This window comes from Schistosoma haematobium, chromosome 1 (genome assembly GCF_000699445.3).
Source record: "Schistosoma haematobium chromosome 1, whole genome shotgun sequence".
Classification (NCBI taxonomy): Eukaryota; Metazoa; Platyhelminthes; class Trematoda; order Strigeidida; family Schistosomatidae; genus Schistosoma; species Schistosoma haematobium.
In genome coordinates this window covers 92912834-92934174 of record NC_067196.1, presented here as the reverse complement: position 1 = coordinate 92934174, position 21341 = coordinate 92912834, and the positions used below count along the sequence as shown (strand labels likewise).

The 21341-nt window shown below is 36.3% G+C and overlaps 1 protein-coding gene across 2 annotated transcripts in view; it reads left to right on the top strand.

Annotated features, from left to right (window-relative positions):
• MS3_00002485 (uncharacterized protein) overlaps positions 1 to 21341 on the top strand; it is a 66156-nt gene that overhangs the window by 16047 nt on the left and 28768 nt on the right. The window contains exons 7-13 of one of the 2 annotated variants that reach the window (XM_051210086.1): positions 1468 to 1552; positions 2527 to 2589; positions 7554 to 7782; positions 11175 to 11317; positions 13527 to 13645; positions 16522 to 16597; positions 19791 to 20349. In XM_051210086.1, coding sequence (XP_051075579.1) covers positions 1468 to 1552; positions 2527 to 2589; positions 7554 to 7782; positions 11175 to 11317; positions 13527 to 13645; positions 16522 to 16597; positions 19791 to 20349 — 1274 coding nt within the window. The remainder of the gene's footprint in view (positions 1 to 1467; positions 1553 to 2526; positions 2590 to 7553; positions 7783 to 11174; positions 11318 to 13526; positions 13646 to 16521; positions 16598 to 19790; positions 20350 to 21341) is intronic. The other variant, XM_051210085.1, reaches the window with a different exon arrangement.

Here is a 21341-nt window from a genome sequence, read left to right as displayed (position 1 = left end):
AAAGCTTTCTGTAAAATTCATCTTTCACATCATCTGAGCTTCAGTCAGTGGGAGCGTAGGCAGAAACGATAAAAAGGTAACGACGTGTGTTCCTATCCTTCCGAGTTCTTACGGAGCCGTTTAGCCGAACAGCACATAGACGACTGTTGGTGGGGATCCACTCTAGCAGTGCTTGTTCTGCCCTGGTACTTAGTGCTATCTATAGATCTGTCAGTCAACGAAAACTAATCATCGGGTCGCCAGATATACAAAGGGTATATCTCGTTGGCTCTCCGTTTTGACGAGGTGTGGTCAAATGAATGACTACCCTAGGATCCTGTATGCGTGTTTCGGAGACACAGCATATATCAATGGTACGAGATTGTAGAGGTTTAGCCAAGGAGGCCTGTTGGACGTTTGGACATAGTGTGCGTATGTTGAAGTCTCGAATGTGTAGTTTGGAGCGAGGTTTCAGTAGACCTGGGACAGTGTTTTGAGCACTAGAATCGTTGGCTATGGTGACATTTGAGGGGGAAGCCGAAAAAAAAGTTTAGAGTTTGAAGTCGATGTAGGAGGCGTAATGGAAAGTGAAGACTGAGGTTGATTATGAATACAGTGGTCTTGAGTGCTGTTGGAGGTATGAGGGCGTTTATCACTTCACGGTTGCTCACACCGAGGAAGGGTTCTTCTGGAGGTACCTGAAAAGGAAATTGGATTAGAGGTGGTCTTAGTGACCCGAGAGCGTGACCGCAGTGCCCAAGGGACAACTGCTTGAGGTCGGTCACACACGACGTTTTTATGGGCAATTTTTGTGTTAGCTCCGTACTTGTTGAGACCTTTCCGCCGGAGACGGATATCCGTGAGGTAAGGTGAGGTGTGCATTTTTAGGGTCGACCTTTTCTAACCCCACCCCTCCTTGTGGGAAGGCAGCATCGCTGTCATGCTGGTTGTCTGAAGGAAACACCTTACTGCTGTCACACCTCTGTACAGTCAGCAGTCCGACTTCGCCTTCGGACCTTGGGTTTGTTGCTTTTAGTCTTACCGCTCTTCAACTGACCTGTCTGACTTGGTAGGACCTTGAGTAACGGTTGTTCCAGCCAGTATAGCTCGGTTGCTTCACCACGATAGGCAAGCCCGACCACCACGTCAAGGTAGCAACAACGGTCGGGTGATAATATCAGTAATTCCATACAATTCTTGTTGTTGAGATGTTTCTCGTTTTAGAATACGCAAACATTTACGCTGAAAATCCATTTGTTTTACACCGTTTACATACATTTTGTTTATTAACTAACATAGTTTTCCTCATTTATTGTATTCGCTTAACTTAATATACTCGTTTTATGGTAAAATAACGATATATTTTTAATATACTAATGAGCAGAAATTTTATAAATATATTATTTTACGATTGACATGTTATCCAATGCTTAATTGGTTGAAAATTATTAAACCTAACCTTGATTATGATAAATACTTGTTTCACAGAGTGAAGAACAACTGCAACCATTCTGGAAAATTCCGACTCGTGATGATTCACACCTTCAAATGCTGGTCAATAAAAGTAAATCTTGTATGTTGTTTATAGGAAATAAAAATTATTGCTTTCTTAATCATGAGTAAAATTATGTGTATTTTAGTGAATGCGTTCAGCTACTTTTCGTTATGTTATCTCGAAACTTAATCTTGCTATACGTAGTGGTAATAATATTACTACTACTCTGAGATATTAAGTAATATCAATCGATTCACCTCAGTTTTGTTCATTTCCTACTTAATTCATAGTCTAGACAACAGCCTTGATGTGGAAATAGTGTAGGTGGATGGAGTTGTAAAGTTTCAGGCAAAATTCATTTTTTATTGTTTGTTTGAATCTTCTCATTGATGTTTAAGACTGCAATTGGTCAGTCTCTTATTGGCATATGTGCATCCTGTTTGGATTTCCTCGATATTGCCTTCACTCACAAACATTATAAGCAAAGATGGATTGCGGCTAGCAGTGGAATCCAGGACGCGCTTCTTTCGTATTTAGGACTCGACAGCCAGTTGTACTCGTACCCCTGAGATGATGTTCACTCCAGGACTCGAACCCAGTGTCGTTCACTTCGAATGCCATCGTGTCACCCACTTAGCTACTTAGTCTTGATAGCCACTGGTTTGTGCAATGGGGTTAATTTTTAATTCACTTTGTATTGTTTATTTAAATCTTCCTATCGATGTTTAGAACTGCAATTGATCAGTCACCCCATTGCACAAGATAGTGACTATCCGGATTCAGTAGCTAAGCCAATAAAGCAACGATGTTTGAAGCGAACCGTACTGGGTTCAAGTCCCGGACTCAACATCAACTCTGGGATGCAAGTACATCTGTCTGACGGGTCCTAAATAGGACGAAACGCGCGTCCTGGATTCCACTGTTTGAGTACCTATCCTCCATCCAAAACTACCTAGTCAGCACTCTACAGACTTTCTAGATAAAGTTTGTATGTTTATTGGACACAACCTCCTAGTCTTTCTTTTGACCATAAAATGTCTTTTTTTTCATAGATTTTGAACGGAACATTTCACAAAAATCCGGAAATCTTGCAAACGAATGGAAGAACCCAGAAGGTTAGTACATCTTCAAGTGGTAGTACTCTATCATATTTGGCGAAAAATTTCAATTTCGTTGTGTAAACTTAGTTTTATTATTACTGCTGAAAACCTACATGTGTTATATTATACACCTACAAATATAACTCTTAAATGAGAAATAGTATTGTCATATATTATTTCTTGTGTTTAGAAGTTACATGGAATCACCTAGAAACTTTAAGCTAATATTTCTTGTTTTTACATAATTAGAACGTCTTAATATTCAGATAGATAACACTTTTGGAGATTTAAGCACATCAATTAACTTATCAGTTAAAGAGGGTTTGGATAGAAGTGCGTTCCCAACTTAGAAAACACAACTTCATGAAATTCATTCTCCTAAGCTACAAATTTTTTCCACCATCGCAAAGGTTTTTTATTAGGTGTTTTAAGTGCAAAAAATAATAAAGGCATTGACCTCTGGTACGAAATACTAGATTATACTAGATAATTTGACCACTATACTAGGCCACGTGATGCACAGATACACTTCAAGCGAAATTTTTATTTCTTAACCTTGATATTCTACTGTCGTGATGTCTCACCTGCGTTACAGTCCTTAAATTTGATCTTAACGACACAGTTCTGACGTTCTTTTCTTGGCACTGTGTCTTTCACTTTTACTGGTTTAGAACTAAAAATCGTTCCTTCAAAAATACTCTTATGTTTCAATGGTTCAGGATCTTGATTTCATCTGGAGCCTATTTGTGATATGAGATCACCACCGTGTTAAGCCATTCTTTCGGCTTATCTCTCCTCTTAACTTCTTAAAGTTTCTTGATTAACCTTTTTACTTTTCATCATCAAAGTGGTCACAGTACTGAGATTTAAAATACCAACTATATCGAGTCAAGATTGATTTCACGTATAGAAGTTTTCAATACAATCCTATTCTCTTCTGTCAATCAATCAATGTCCACGTAACAGACCTCTTAGTGAGCGAATAATATAGTTCTCCACTCTCTAGACCGAGTAGTCACAAGTTGTACTCACTCGTTTGCCGTTTTAAGGTTATTTTAAGTAGCTTGGTTCTTCAAGGATATTAAATAGTCTCAAAATAAATTTTCCTGCATACCAAACTACATGACCTGTGGTCAAAACAGGGATATATATTCAATCTGTCCTTACCCACACCTGGATCATCCCAAATAGAAGCCAAGTAATATAAGCTTTTACCATCCAGTCCTCTTTTATTTCTATTTATCTCGCCATATTCTCACTTTATATAATAATAGTAATATTATTATTATTATTATTGTCATTATTATTATTATTATTATTATTATTATTATTGCTACTCTGACATTTCAACTAGTACATGTCATAATCACCTGACTTTATCCTTATTATTATTGCTACTATTATCTTTATTAACCCCATGAAACATTTAACATATGAGTTATATCCACATGATTTATTTTACTATATTAATTGTAAATCAGTCCCTTCTTTTTGGAGGAGTTTCGTCTTCTGAGGTGGATGATTTAGTCACGAAGCCTTCATTGTTCCTTTGAATAACGTCATCAGGGAAAACTCAAGGTAGAAGGTAGGTATTGGAATTTATCCCTATGACTGACAGCATATCCCGTTGGCCTTGATCCTGATTGGTTATCATTGACCTTAACTTTCTCATTGTCTGTGTATTCATTTTCATTGTCTCATGCTTCGACTTAATTCTCGACCTTATATTTGTCCATGATGTTTTCTAATTGATTGGTAAATTGTGTCGATTATGGTGTGACTACCGGTTTTTAGTTGACCATGTATGCCAAGTTCCTGGAACGTCTGTTATCTTCCTTGTATCCTCCGTATTCAAAGGCATTTTCCTAGTCAAATGTGTGCTCACAATTGTTTACGTGTGTCGATATATGCGATGTTAAATCTTTTTGACGGTAATCGACAAGATACCCTAGAAATATGTTTCGTGCTATTTTACACTCATCAACGTTTTGTATGTGTAATTTTGAGCAAAATGATTCTCCCTGGTAGATTTTATCCTGTGTCATCCAGCTTCATAGTCAAAGATGTTAACACGGAGTTATTTGGGTCACGATCAGCCTGCTATCGGACTAACATTTATTTTTCCCCTAAATGCCCTGGTACGGACGAGAATGGGGAGAGTCCGCTCTCTCTCTCTCCCTCTCGAAAAGCCCTCACATAGTCACGCATATACAGCCACTGTCAAGAAAGTTCTACTCCCTGCCTTCTCGCAATGGGGTGTTGTTTACGAAATTGAGACGACGAAAAGCGAATGTACGGCGCTCCAACCGGGTTGACAGATACAGAAGATCCACCTAGGGTAGTTGGAAAACCCTAATTCAGAACCAATCGTGCACATAGGCTCCAGAATCCTGAGGAAAGAAATGGCGTATGAGCCAATTATTGGTCACTGGCTACCATGGGACTGCATCCCCTAACGTTGCTCGTTTGCATTATGGATTAGACCTTTAAGTCGAAGACTCCGGGTATGGTCACCTAGGAAAAGTATTTGCTTCAGTTTGTGCACACGGGTAGTATTCCAGTTCACGCGCGAACCAATTGACTTATGTGAAGCATATGTATTCGGTGCCCATTTGTACGAATATTGATATGCTTAAATAAATAAATGAATGATACATCCATTTAAAATTGATTGATAACTGAGAAGGGGCCAATCAATCTTAGATACATCAAGGCGTTCGATATCTAGATGTAGTTTTCGTGCAGACGAAGGTGTAGATGACGGCCAATTTGTCTGATTTTGTGTTTCTTGTAGTTGGTGCAATTTATTTGCTAGATGGAGCTCGTCTTTTCCTCTTTTGTAATCTCATGCTTTGGTTTGCATATATATATGATACGACGACCATTTTATTGGTTTTTGCATTTGGTTTTCTTTTTGCCAATCACTGATTGATATTTTTGACAATGTTACTTGGATACTTTTCCCTTAACACATTTACTTACTCCTGTTACCCCTCGTGGAGGAGCATATGCCAACCATCAGCATTCTCCATCCAACCCTGTCCTGGGAAATTCTTTTCATGTTTGCTACCGATTCCTGACGTCGTGTGTTCTTCGACCTTCTTCTTTCTGTTTCCCTTCACCATTCCAAGCTGGGTTTGCCTCGTGATACAGTTTGGTGATTTCCGTAATGTATGTCGTATCCACTCCCGACATCTTTTCCTAATTTCTTATTCGCCTGGAAGCTGGTTTGTTCTCTCACACAGTAAGCTGTTGCTGATGGTATCCGGTCAACGGACATTGAGTATCTTCTATAGACAATTGTTTACCGATACTTGTATATGTTTGATTATCGTTGTGGTAGTTCTCCAAGTTTCAACTCCATACAATAGATGTGTTGTGTCGTTCGTATTGAAGATTCTGACTTTGGTATTAGTTTACAGTTGTTTCGAGTTCCATATGTTGTTAAACTGTAGGGATGCGGCCCTTGCTCTGCCAATCCTCGCCTTTATGTGTGCATCGAATCCTCCTTGTTCATCGATGATACTGACCAGGTACATGAATCATTCCACATCTTCCAGTGCTTCTCCATCAAGTCATCAAATATTTGTCTTCCTTTTTCCGTGGTATAAATGTTTTGTAGTGTCAGCGCAGTGGATTTAGTGAAATCTTGCGTTCATTTTCATCGAGTTATCTCCATGCTTCGTCTCTTTTTCTCTACTGATACTACTATTACTCCTACATCTTGATAATTTTATCTCACTGTGCTGGTGTGATGTGCCAACTATGTCTAGTACACATATGTCCTGGGTTCTGTTTCGCTTATAACTGACTAACATGAATCGATAATCGAATAGTAACTTGGTTTTCTGAATAGTTAAAGGTTATCCTGCATGCCTTTTACATTTTTGTGTATAACGCAGTACAGTTCTACAACTGTCTCGAATGTTTTTTTTTATATTTTCGCTTCAACATAGTCTTCCAGTTTTCTGTTGTAAGCTCATACAAAAAATTCTCCTTTCTGTTAAGTTTTTCACTACACATGCGCCCCATCAAAAGATGACATCATATGAATGTTCACTACATCTTATGTTACACACGTGTGTTTCATAGATGTTCAAAAATCTAATCTGATGGTATGTATTCTTGTTTAAATTAAATGTTTAACTTATAGACATTGACAAGTATCAAGTTGTCACTGGGATTTTGGTCAAGACAAATACTTACTTTCCTATTGATCTTGAAATAAAGGATGGGATACTAAATAAGAACTGCAAATAGGATGATGTTGTAGCAATTCTTCATCAACTGTGGCTCGGACATGTACTAAGTATGCACAATCACCTCCCGTTTCGATGGACGGAATTTTTTGGTTTCGGAGTATGCTGGAATAAATCTAAGGGGACACAAGACCAAAAACGTGCTGTCAGTCCATGATGGATGATGGATCACATAACTCGGAATCGTTCATAATAATCCAAATGCATTAGCTCTTTGTCTCCACTTAAGTCCTGAGTCCCAGAATCTAATACTTTTTTCTTTCTATAATTAGTCTTTTCAACTCCTGTTACTGTCACTGCTGTTACTCTAGGATTTTTACTGGCAATTTTATCTCGCTATGCTATTGTAGTTTGGAAATGTAAATCGATGTACATATATGCCAAGTCCGACGTTTCATGTGACCGACTGATTTTAATTTAAGGTAAAGTGCCGTACAATCATCTGTTAATTACTTGGTCTCAGCTAAATTCTCTGTCAGTTGATTGTTAAGGAATTACTCTTTCTCTGTCCGAATTAATATAATCTCGGTTTAACTGCTATTTAATTGCTACGACCAGTATTGTTCAAGCTGTTTAATTTAAATATTCGCTTGACCGAGATCGCTTTTTTCAATTTTTAATCCAATACAAATGATTTTGGCGTGAAGAATAACCACATTTTAAAGGTTTCCTACATATTTAACTTACAATATTACTAATTACTTATCGTTCCAATTTTAGATACCGCTCATTCATCTAGGACTCTATCTGATCTTGAATCCATATTATCGATCCACAATGTTTCCGACCCTGTTCTACGCGCTTGTGCTTTATTTCGTGAAAATATGTATCACAAATTGTCATTTCGTGTTGTTGACATTGAACATGTTTTCTGGAATGCCGTTAGAAAGAATTCGCTTAGCAATGTGCCTCGCTCAATCGAAGCGCTTATTGATCTGTTCCTGTTGACGTATGTTACTTTTAAAACAATTAGTCGCTTTGATAAATTTCGATAATGCAATGAGATGAGGTTTATCAAAATTATGTGATATATTTGCGCAATACATTTCGAACAGTCTGATCACACAACTCATTGACCTTTTAATTGTCATATAAAAATGTCTTAACAAGTATATGTGTGATCAGATTGTTCGAAATGTACTGCGCAAATATACCACATAATTCTGATAAACTTCGTCTTATTGTATGTTACTTTGTTAAATATGAAATAGCAACGCTTTTAGTCTGAATAAGTATATTTCTCTCCGGGTTTTCTTATTTATTTCGTAGTTATTACTGAAAAACCATTTTATACTGTTACCTTTCATAGTAATAGCTTGTTTACGAACTCAAGATAATTCATGAAGGGTTAGAAATTTTAGTAGCGTTGATCATCTGTCGAGTTAGAGATACCACTTATCAGTAATTTGTCTTGTAAAAACGACCTGTGGTCGTAAATTTTCTTTTATTATGATTAAGGAATCTTTGGTGGTTTTTGGGGCCCTTTATTTTGCCGTCATTTAGATCGGACAATGTTTGTTGACGAGCTCTCCAATTTAGTGGCCCGGGATCTGACTCCATGTAGATCGTATGAATGTTTGTTATCGCCTATCTTCGTATTTAATCATCGACTTAAATCACGTTAGTCGGAATTCAATAAGTCAAATAGCGAGAATGAACTTTTGAATACATATACTTTGTACATGAATATTTATAGCCGCACAAAATTAAGTTACAGACATGTGATGAATGGGATAAGAAGTGCACGCACACGCTCATACGAAGACAATCAAGATTGGTAAGCGAATAATTAACACGGTAAAAATATGACTCAAGTAGAATGAGTAGATTGGCCTGTCCGGATGCCAGAATGAGGTATGTGGGCTTAACATAATAACTGACACTACAGGTTGTCAACACTAGCAGTTTTGCATACAAATAAAACATGAATGATGAGTCCCAATCTGTCTAGTTCAAAATGTACAACTACCATTTTATTACATCATGGATATCATACAGGTTGTTTCGGTGACTTAGTAAAGTACTGATTCATTAGTCAAAATACTCAACTTTGAACGATTGTGCTGCATCTGCAACACTCACTTAACATTGTTGGATACTGACAACTAAATAGTATCAGTATTTCCTCCATAAAACTGTCTTCTAGTCAAGTTGATTATTTATTTATATATTTATTTGAACACATAAATATTGGTACAAGAGGGCACCAAATATATATGCGCCACACAAAACAATGAGAATGGGAAGAGAAAAAAAGGAGGTAAGGAGCGTAAAAGAAAACAAAGAAGAACAATAACGACCAGATTAGTGCAAGATAGTATAATAATAATAATATCTTCGGATGATATTGTCTTACTGTGCGATAATGTCCAAGCCATGCAATCCGCATCTAATCAGTTGGCGATCAGTGTCCGTAGGTATGGTATGTGCTTTGCACCTTCGAAGTGCAAAGTACTTCTACAAGACTGGCAGGATTCTAATCCTGTACTCACCCTGGATGGTGAGAAGATAGAAGTAGTCGAGTTGGTGTATCTAGGTAGCTGCATAAGTGCTGGTGGTGGCATGAGTGATGAGATCAATGCGCGTATAGTGAAAGCCAGAGTGGCTTATGCCATTCTGGGCCACCTTTGGCGCGTTCGTGATGTTAGTCTGGCTGTAAAAGGTTGGATCTGCAACGCGTCGGTGAGAGCAGTTCTGCTCTATGCTTGTGAAACCTGGCCTCTGTGGCTTGGACATGTTCTACGAATGTCTCCCCAGAGAATTCCACGTCGTGCATTATTTGCCGACTCTGGGACTAGTTGGAAAATGGGGAGAGGTGGTCAGTATATGACATGGTGTCGTGGCATGAAAGAAAGCTGCAAAGGATTGGCTTGTGTTGGTCTTCACGACTCTCTGGCTGAGGTCCGAGAGATGGTACTACACAGTGGCTAGAGACGTTATCAGATATAGCTGAGAATAGAAGCCAGTGGCGATCCTGCTGTAACCTTCTACTTTCTTCATAAAAAGTGGTTGTATCTTCCTTGACTGAATGATTTCTTCTGATTGTACCTTTCCGTTCCCACATTATTACTGTTATTATTACTACACTACCTTACACCAATCTCTTCGTTATCGTTCTCTTTTTTTGACGCTTCTTACCTTTTTTTTCCCTCCTCTTTAAATTCTCATTGTTTTGTGTGGCGCATATATATTTGGTGCACTCTTGCAACAATATTTATGTGTTCAAATAAAGAAATAAATAAATAAAAAATATTAATATTATTATTTGTTATATCCGAGCTAAGATTAAATCACGAGTAACTTGTGAGATATATAAATCGACTAATATTATCTATACATTCTACTGGTATAACTATTCAATAATTAGGTTATGTATATTTATATTCCTCTTATTATAAGCTTTATTTTGTCCTATAAGTTTTTTTTGTACGGTTTACTGTTCTTAAGCTATGTTCAGTTTATTGACTACTGCCTCCCACGTTCACAGCCACTTTTTGACTTTATTGTGTATGAATGTTATTTCCTATTTTATGGTGCGTTGCGGTCTGTTTGATTGATATATAAACCCAGTATGTCTGAAATAAATGATTCGATTCGATTCACATACTGGGAGCTGGTATTTGTGTTTGTACTCAAGTGGATGGGCTAAGCGGACATAGAACCAATAAGGACGCTAGGCTGCTCATACCGGTTGAACGTCATTGCCTTGGCACCGTGCTAAGATTGTATAAGTCGTATTTCCATTAGCGGATAAATCACGTGATAAAAGCCGGACATAAAGTCATAACAATTATTATTACACTACCTCACAATAATCTGCTCGTCATTGTTCTTTTTTTCTCTCCTCAAATTCTCATTGTTTTGTGTGGCGCATATGTATTTGGTACCCTCTTGTACCAATGTTTATGTGTTCAAATAATGATAATAATAATAATAATAATTTATGGTAGCATACAATTTTCAACCAGGCAGTGACTCGAGAACGTTTAGATCGAACCGAATTTCCACCATAGGCGAGCTGCTGTATAAGTAAAAAACTAAGGATACATAAAGTGGGATTAAAAGAGAGTGAATAAATGACGTAGCAAACAATAATAATAATAATAATAATAATAATAATAATAATAATAATAATAATAATAGCGTGAATTGTTTGACCGTAAATCGAAGCGAGAATACAATTTTCAGTAAATATCGTCATTTTCATTTTATTTGTGTATGGGCTGTGATACTGCCCGGGTGCGCAGACCGAAGTTGATTAGTGTGCAACATGATTCTGATTAGCTTTTTATAGTCTTTATTACGCATTAAAATCGCTGTTCTATTTCCATGTACCTACAGAAAAGATTATGATGGTTTCAAAATTTTCTTTCATCGTGTTGCATTTGATTTACCAAACCATGCACATCTTTTCCTCAATCGGAATACGGTTAAAGAATTCTTAACTGAGCATACTCAAGAGAACTGGGATTTTCTAGTGTCCGGTAAGTGGTCATTTTTGTGTGTCTGTTCATGCTAAATTTAGCAGGACATTTTTAAAATTATGATCCTGATACTACTATTCAAATTTTGAAAAAACTTAGTTTATTTATAAATTCCTAGGTTGATCCGCTTTTCTAATAGTGAATGCTGGGTGGCAGCATACAATTTTAGTTGTTTAAACGCCTTCATAGAACATTCAGAATAATGAAATTGCGCATCGGTTACTACTCGAGTATGTCTGAAATCTTCCCTTTGTAGAGTTGTCAAATTATTCAACAGAGAAAGAGAAAACGTGTCACGCTTGTATGATTTTATGGTGGTGTAGCTCAGGTATACGATTTTGGTAGGATACATATTCATCTTCTTGTGCACGAACACCAACTATCTGTCAAACGCTATTATTTAATTCCGCTCGCACCTATGAAAGTGAAAAATCGTGAACAAATGTTTGAATGGGGAAATGATAAGATTTTGGATAGTCATAATAAAAAGAAGACCGTAGAAGTTTTAGGGATTTGGCATACATGGTCAACTAACAACCAGTGGTCACACCAAAATCGATCCAATTTACCAATCAATTAGAAAACATCATAAACAAATATAAGGTCGAGAATTAAGTCGAAGCAGGAGACAATGAAAATGAATACACAGACAATGAGAAAGTTAAAGTCAATAATAACCATTGATACTGTTACTGTCAGTATTACTCTGACATTTGTCCTGATGGTTTCATCTTGCTATGTTGATGTGTTGTGGTAGGTTAAGAGGACGAACATGTTTGCCAGGTTTTACTTTTCGTATTACTGACCAAAACCAGTCTACATCCAATGGATTCTGAACCTCGCCATTCACCCTTCGCTATGAACGTATCTTTTTAGAGTGGAAGATTTCTCTTATTCTGAGGACTCCACTTTAAATATCTACTCATGTGTCACAACTCAAGGAACTAAAATTGGCTTCACAGACTACTGTCATCTATTGGTTTTGTCAGTAAAAGATTTCTAATAACTCAATCGCTTGAGCTGCCTTCTTGTTTATTTATTTAAGCATATCAATATTCGTACAAATGGGCACCGAATACATATGCTTCACATAAGTCAATTGGTTCGCGCGTGAACTGGAATACTACCCGTGTGCACAAACTGAAGCAAATACTTTTCCTAGGTGACCATACCCGGAGTCTTCGACTTAAAGGTCTAATCCATAATGCAAACGAGCAACGTTAGGGGATGCAGTCCCATGGTAGCCAGTGACCAATAATTGGCTCATACGCCATTTCTTTCCTCAGGATTCTGGAGCCTATGTGCACGATTGGTTCTGAATTAGGGTTTTCCAACTACCCTAGGTGGATCTTCTGTATCTGTCAACCCGGTTGGAGCGCCGTACATTCGCTTTTCGTCGTCTCAATTTCGTAAACAACACCCCATTGCGAGAAGGCAGGGAGTAGAACTTTCTTGACAGTGGCTGTATATGCGTGACTATGTGAGGGCTTTTCGAGAGGGAGAGAGAGAGAGCGGACTCTCCCCATTCTCGTCCGTACCAGGGCATTCGGGGGTTACCTTCTTACATCGAGAAATATTTAGTTGGTTAACATGTGTAACACGCCTTCCAAAGTCATCTCCGTCAGTAATTAACAATAAAAAAAAAGATGAATAATCACGTGTATGCTATTTCAGATGCTATCATAATATTAATTATAGTGGTATGTTTTGTGATCTGACATTACTAATACATCTACTTGGGTATTATCTGACTGATTAGGTGATAAGCATCATAAGATATTTGGTTTTTGATAATACAATGTCTTCTAAGGGGTTGTTAAATCAATAAGGCAGAACCTGCACGTAGTAATTAATACACATTTTTGCCTTTGAAGATAATTTTTTCAACTCTTAAATGTTTACCAATGCTTTTTTGCAGTCTTTGAATGCACTTTTAATACTCGTTATTCATGCTGACCTATTAACTTTGGTATTGGACTATTGAATAAAATGTACTAATACTTATTCACATATATACCATTCTAATCTTTATGAAATCTATCTATCTCTCAGCCAACGAAATGTATTTTTTATTTAGGTCACTTGTGATTGCCGTAGATCGACTTTCTCATTAGGCTCCTTGATTGGCTCATCATATCAGTCGTGAGCTATTAATCCAATTTAGTTTCGGTAGATGATTATTGATTTTTCCTGTGGTTTTTTTTACTAGTTTTGAGATCAAAAGTTATTCCGGATGGCATTGCTTGTTACTGTATTCGTGCAATGGAAGACCAACGTCCTATGTATCCGGCACTTAATGATCATGTTCAACCTTCATGGTTTTCAGAAGTGAGATACATACATATATATATGTCATTAACCAATTCAGAATTGGATTTATTTATCCTTTCATTCTTGAATATTTCCTGAAAGTCGATAGTCTATGGTCATCTCTGTACTTTTGTGTCAATTAATGTTCACCTATTAAATATCGCAACTCCACCGGGTGTTCTAGGGTTACTGCCAGCCACGATCCCGAATAAAGGAAGCGAGTTAATCATGGGGTTGGCAAATTCATATGGTAGAAGATAAGTTTGCTAAAAAATGCTAACTACAAAAAATTGCTAAAAATATTTAAGCTATTCCCAGAGAGTCGAAGGTTCTTCACGCAGAAAAGTTGTGATGTCTCCTGGTGAAAATTAAGATTCTTCGAAAGTCATAAGTCCGATGTCCCTTCGTATAACCAAAGCAACAATTCTTATGGATAATGGATTGTCCACAGAATGTGGGAGACCGGAGTACCATTCGAGTGGCGGCGTAAATAAGGAGATACAACTTAACGGTACACAAAATTAGTGGATAAAAATGATTGGTTTCGGGAGAGGTCACGTTTTATGCAGGACATAAATAAATTACCTTGCTGCACCAGAAGTTGCACTAATGTTATTAAAAGAAGCGCGAAAAACGCATGTCGGATGGGAATTTCATGCATCCAAAATCACCAAAATATCCTTCAAAACAAAGAAGGAGGGTATTGAATATGAAAAGGAGAATTCAGCGAAGAAAATTTTTCTTTTCGACGAAATCATTTACTTAAGCTGTACATTCGTATATATAGTTATATGGAAAATGTATGTCTATTGAAGGATAGAAAGGATTGTATCACAAAAAAATGGATTCGACAGTAAATAACTTGCTCATGTGGGGTGTTACATAGGACACACAAAGCGATCATTATCCAAACGCATCTCGGAACATTATCCGGCTTGGCTCTTGAAAGGGGAACGAAAAACAATCACTAGTTCGATACAGGAGCACTTAATCAACTGTGGACATATCGCTCCAAAAGACTCTTCGTTTAAGATAGTTTACAGAGTCAAAGGAACTGGATCGAAGGGGGGTTCGAATAAATATTTTATGCACCGCAGAGGCATTGGCAATCCACAAACTAAAGCCTGAACTTTGCGTGCACAAACGATTTGTTCAACCTCTCATCCTTCCCTGGCCCTAATTCCCTTAATGGGTATGTTTCTAGGTGTTTTTTTCTGCATTTTTATTATTATCTATATTTTTAAATTAATATTTTGCACCTCAAACTCTAATCATTTATTATTATTACCTTTTACAAGTTTTCTTGATTATTATTCAGTCTATTATTATGACCTTTGTTGTTTTGTCGTTTTTCCTTCATATCTATCAATTGGACTATTATCTGACCCATAAATTTTGTTCTTCCTTACCACTTGATTAGTACGTTAACCTCATTTGTTATTTATTGTCGAATCCATTTTTTTGTGTGATACAATCCTTTCTATCCTTCTATAGACATACATTTTCCATATAACTATATATACGAATGTACTTACTTACTTACTTACACCTGTTACTCCTCGTGAAGGAGCATAGGTCGCTCACCAGCATTCTCCATCCAACCCTGTCCTGGGCAATCCTTTCCAGCTCCTTCCAGTTGTAATTCATCCTTTTCATATCTGCTTCTATTATCCGACGTAATGTGTTCTTTGGCCTTCCTCTTTTCCGCTTCCCTTCAGGATTCCAAGTTAGAGCTTGCCTCGTGATGCAGTTTGACGATTTGCGTAATGTATGTCCTATCCATTTCCATCGTCTTTTCCTAATTTCCTCTTCAGCTGGAATGATTTCGTCGAAAAGAAAAAATTTCCTCGCTGAATTCTCTTTTTCTTATTCAATGACACTATGGGTTATTTTAATTATCTGAAAAGGAGGGTATTATAATGAGCGTTATCCTGTGTTATGAACCAACCAATGATAACAACGACGACGATAAATATCAGTTCTACGAGAGGCTGCAATCAATCATAGTGAAGTGCCCAAGATAGGATCTCACCATCTTGAGAGAACTGAACGCCAAATTGGGAATGGGCAACACCGAGTATCCAGATATCATGGGACGACATGGACTGACTGGGAGAAAGGAACGAAAATGGGGAGAGATTTGGATCTCTATGGAAACCCTGAACAAGACCCAAGAAAGGAAGAACAAGAAAACAGTAACTGACAACGGCCAAACGAGAACTGAGAAAGTCAAGGCACAGATATCCTGACCCTTATATCCCATGCACACCAACAAATGCAGATGAAGACGACCAGTGTAGCAGCTGCAGCCTCTAAATCAGTAGGCCTCAACATGCACAAGGGAAAACGTTATATCCTCAAATACAACACGAATAGGACCAACCCAATCACACTTGATGGAGACTCTGGAACACGTGGAAAAATTCATATACCTAGTCAGCATCATCAATAAACAACGAAGATCAGATGCAGACGAAGAGAGGATTGGCAGCCAACAACATATGGAACTCATAACCACTGTCAACTAATATCAAAGTCAGAATCTTCAATGCAAACACTGAGATAGTTCTACTGTACAGAGCTGAAACTTCAACCTAGAACCTTCAGGACTAGCGAAAATTCTGTAACACTGATACCATTCAGTTACCATCCAAATAGTTCATATATTTTAGACTTCAATCGGCTTGTATATTTTCCGGTAGAAATTTTTATTTTTAAAAGTTATTAATCTTGAATGTTTCTACTTGTTACCACTAATTATTTTTTAAAGTAAGTTACTGTTTAATAATTTATCTGAATAGATCTTTTTTCTCTCTCATTGAACTCATAATTTCATTGAAACTCATTTATCTCCATGACCCCCATACTAATAAATATTTCTTAATGCTTTACAGTTACTACTTCGTCGTTTACGTAAATTCGACCATTCAAAAATATTGAAAAATCTTCATTGGATAACTAAAAGTTTCTGTATGTGAAAATATTAATTTTTATTATCTATTACTTGATTATTTTTGAATTTTAATTGATAAAACCCGATACCTTTGATTAATATTAATCCATAATGTCTATGGCCTGTAGCTCTTCAAGCCCGGGTAAAGGAGCAGAGTTGGGTATGGGGTTAGCGACCCCATCCCGTAGAAAACTAACTCTCTAGAAAAACGCTAACCAGAAAATGTCTACCACTTTGGAGGGAATTTAGTATCCATTTACTCTTTGAGGAAAATTCATAATTGTTTTGTTTATTTTTTATAACACACAAATATAAGTAGGTATTTGTAGAATAAAACAATAGAACCAAAATCTAATATTTATGGTCAGTCAAAGTTATCTGTATAATTTGTTCTGTTTGGTTTTTTAAATTTCTATAAAGAATAAAATCGTCATTATTAGGCAGTTTTTTGTTGATCTTAAACATCACCATCTTTTAACTGTATCAGTCAATGATTGTTGTATCTATTACGATAGACTCATCTCTGTCTGATGTAGTTTTATTCAAATAGTTGCTCATGAGAAACATAGACCCTAGCACATATGTCCATTCTTTAAATTTCCCATAACATATCAACACAGTGAGATGAAATTATCAAAACAAATATCAGAGTAATTTCATCATTTTGAAAAGAGCAAGAGAAAAAATTCTAAGAGAATAGAATGAATTCATTTTATTTCATTGGTTCTCATCAGCTGCTTACAACCTATGATATTTAAAACATAATTACAAAATGGGTTTAAATTACTTACATGAAAGAGGTTAGTTAGAAGTTTTGTTGAAGACACATTAATATAATATAGCAAGGGTGTAAATAAATTTAATAGACTGAATATTGTAAATAAATACCGTATGTGAAGAAAAATTCTATAACATTGATTATGACAACAGTTCAAACGGCCATGGCCGTTGAGATCAACGATCATCGACTTAATGAAATGATGCTACATTCAAGCTTGGTCGTCCTTACCATTCATCTGACTTACTTCGGTATCGGAATAAGTCATGAATCGAAGGAAGTGGGTTGGTTGGGTATAATTATACATGTTCTTAATAATTTGCCATTTCATTTAATTGATTTCAAATGTGAAAATCCCCTCTTTAGTTATTTCTCATCCCCATGATTTCGTTCAGAATTGTTTCTGATATTACTTCATTCACTTTAATTCTTCTAAAACCTTTAGTTATTATAGCGAAAAATATTTTAATGATCTTATTCCATTCACACCCCCTTTTGTTTGAAACACATCCGGTTGAAGTTGTACAATTTTTGTTGTTATTTGTCCTATAACCTAGTATTATGATCTCGATACTGCATCATTATATGTGTTAGATTTATCGAAGCATCCAAGTCACCCGATTGAGATACGCGCAAAACCGAAGTTTCCAAAACAACGATTTGTCTACAACAGCGGTTCTTTACTGAATAATAAACAAAATTTAGTTACAAACCTCAACTTGTGAGTTGTCTAGGCGTTTGAACGCGTCCGTCAAGAATGAAAATAAAAAGGCTTCAATAGTACAAAGGACAGCTGATAGCTGTGTCTAAATTTGATAACAGTTTACGAACAACCGAAACCCGAACCAAGAGCAAACAATATGGAAACTGTTGCGTTTAAACAAATGCACAAAACGGTAGATACCCGTTACAGTGAGTAAGATACAGTAATTATAACGATAAATACAATGATAAGTACAATAAACGTTATAAGTATATGTTAAGATTTCAGAATATTACAGTACAACTTGCGTTGGGAATACAACTGCTTACTGAATATAAATAAGTAGTATAAGGCAATATACAAAATAGTAGAAAAGGAACGAGTAGGAACAATGTAAGACCAACTTAACAATATGTATTCATTGTGTTTATATTTTACCACGGAACTATATATATATATATATACTTTCCCGACCATATCTGTTACCTCGACGTGTTTCTCGAGGATCGTAATGATTCAGTCGTGTCGTGTTGGCTGAACCATTTTATCTGTAGGTCCTACCGTCCCAGTCATCTCGGTTAGAGAACCGTAAGACAAAGAGCAACAAACTCATGATCCGAAATTGAAGTTTTGCTGCTGGCCGCACCGAAGTGTGACGGCAATCGTGAGGTTAGAGGACGAGCACTAGCTATAGATGACGAATCGATTGATGGTTTGGTAAGTTTTTATCTACTGAGGTGGTTGGGACATGTATTACTTGTGTCCAAGCATTGACTACCTTGACAGACTGGTGTATGAGTAAGTTGAAAGAAAGCTAGTGGAAGTTCAGACCAAAATATGGCATTACTCCATGATCTAATTGACTGTTGACCTGAGTCATGTTGGTAGATACAGATTAATTGTCTTGGGTCCACTCAATAACTTCTATCAATTGTTATTATTATTATTATTATCAGCTTTATTCAATATTATATTTTTGGTACAATATAGAATTCTCAGCACAAAGTATTTCAACAAGTTTCCATTTTTTTCTTCTTCGTCGGTCCTGGCGATAAATATTGAGTGATCGCCAGTTAGATGTTAGCAGTTCACTAAATGAACATCTGAATAATGTGCATTCTTTCCGTTGTATATTGCCAGCAACCACATTGTCTCTTATTGAGTTTTTTGTAACTTTGACAACGAAAGGTTGTACACTTTTCAGAAACGCAGCAGAATAGGTTATGTGATTAATAAACATAATGATATATTAAAACAAACAAAAATAGATAACTTGTTGAAATATTTGGATGGCAGGAACAGGTAGCTCAGATGCTTAAGCAGGCCGCCGTTATTTATGGAGACTGGTTGAAATCTCACAATTCGCAATAGCACAGCTGTGTTCACTCTTTGTTTCCTCTCAGATCCTAAGTATCTAAGTTCTTCATATTCTATTATTTTTTATTTGAACGCATTAATATTGGTACAAAGGAGTGCCAAATACATATACGCCACATAAACTTTAATTGTTTCAGTGTCTAACATTGGTCCAAATAAAGGAACCTAGTATTAAACATCATGTTCTTGCATTTGGCTTGGAACCAAATTCAAGTGATCTAACGAGTCTTGTCGAATTATGTTTTTACAAAATATACTATTTTTTCTGTAACTGTAGTCATTTTAAAATCTATGTTATTTACGTTATTATATGGCAATTATGTTATATCCATTTTTGCTCTTCTTATCTTAGGCAAGTCTAATTCTGCTGATATTGTATATTCATTACAACAAAAAGCGATTGAACATGGTTTTTTGTTATTACCTGAAACAATTAAATCAATAATTATCACACCTTATCTTGTTCGAGGTAATCTATTAGAACATCGTCATTTATGTTTTAGAAATCATGAATTGACAAGTCACTATCCTGTTAATTTGAACAGTGATGATAATAAAAATGCATTTAAACAATTCGATTCAATTATTAAAATCTCATCGACTACAAGTACTGAAGAAACAGTTGATAGGACCGTGAATTGGTTAGTAAAACATATTCCGTGTCATTTATTCAAAACACCAATTGATTCGCTGACTTTTGATATACCGACTTGGTTAATTATTTGTCAACGATTGTTACAAGACGGTTCAACGTTTAGTGAACCTATTAACTGGATGAATTTAGCTTTGAAATGGCTTGAACAAACAAGTAATGAGCCTAATTACTTGGATTGTTTCAAAGATTGGTTCAAGTATGCACCAAATAACAGTACTTCTACAGCATTATTGATTGCTGGTCTTATTAATCCCAAGTAGGTAGTATATTTCTTTTGTACAAACTAATATATACTATCAAAATTTAATCTCTTTGGTATGTTCATGTTATGGTTCGTGTGAAGAGTAGGTAAATCATGTTGTCTGTGGTTTCGAAATTGAAAATATCAGTGTAGGACAAACACACTTATGTTTCTTTATGAAAGAGATCTGAATACTAAATGAATACGTCCCAGTCACATATGTACCTAAAACATTCTGCTTACTAAAATGTATTTCTAGCATTTAGCAGTATTTAGCATGTCTAGCGAAATCTGTGAATATATATATATATATATATATATATATATATATATATATATATATATCAGCCAGTAAGCTCGAACATAGGACCACGCACATATATGTATCGGTCCAAGTTGCCACACCTCATTAACACAATAAGGTGAACACCGGATTCATAGAAGTAGTTAATTCGATGGTGATAATATATAAAAGAAAGATCGCATATAAGGATATAGTACAGAAACGAAGGCTTAGTTCGTAGAAAGGAAGATATAAAACAGTTTTAACCGCATAGTTTAAAGGAAGACTGAGAGCGTATACACCTACGCCATTGTGATCGATTCTGAGCCATGTCACCAAGAGTCTCCAACCATTGGTTACGATAGTCATGTAGTCTGCATCTACCAACATGGCTCAGACCAGAAGTTAGTAACTTCAAGCACTGATGCCACATTTTGGTTTGGCCGCCCCTAAATTTCTTCCAACCATCCACAACACTAGTCAGCATTGCGTATCGTGGTAATCAGTGTTCAGGCATACGTAAGAACACGTGACCCGACCATCCCAGTTTATGATATATATATATATATATATATATATATATATATATATATATATATATATACTGTTCGATAAAATTTTGATGAAAGTTCTTCAATAAATATTCATTTCAAGACGACACTTGGCCCCTGATAACGGTTCATTTATGAAATATCGAACCAAATTTATAAATAATTTTGAAATT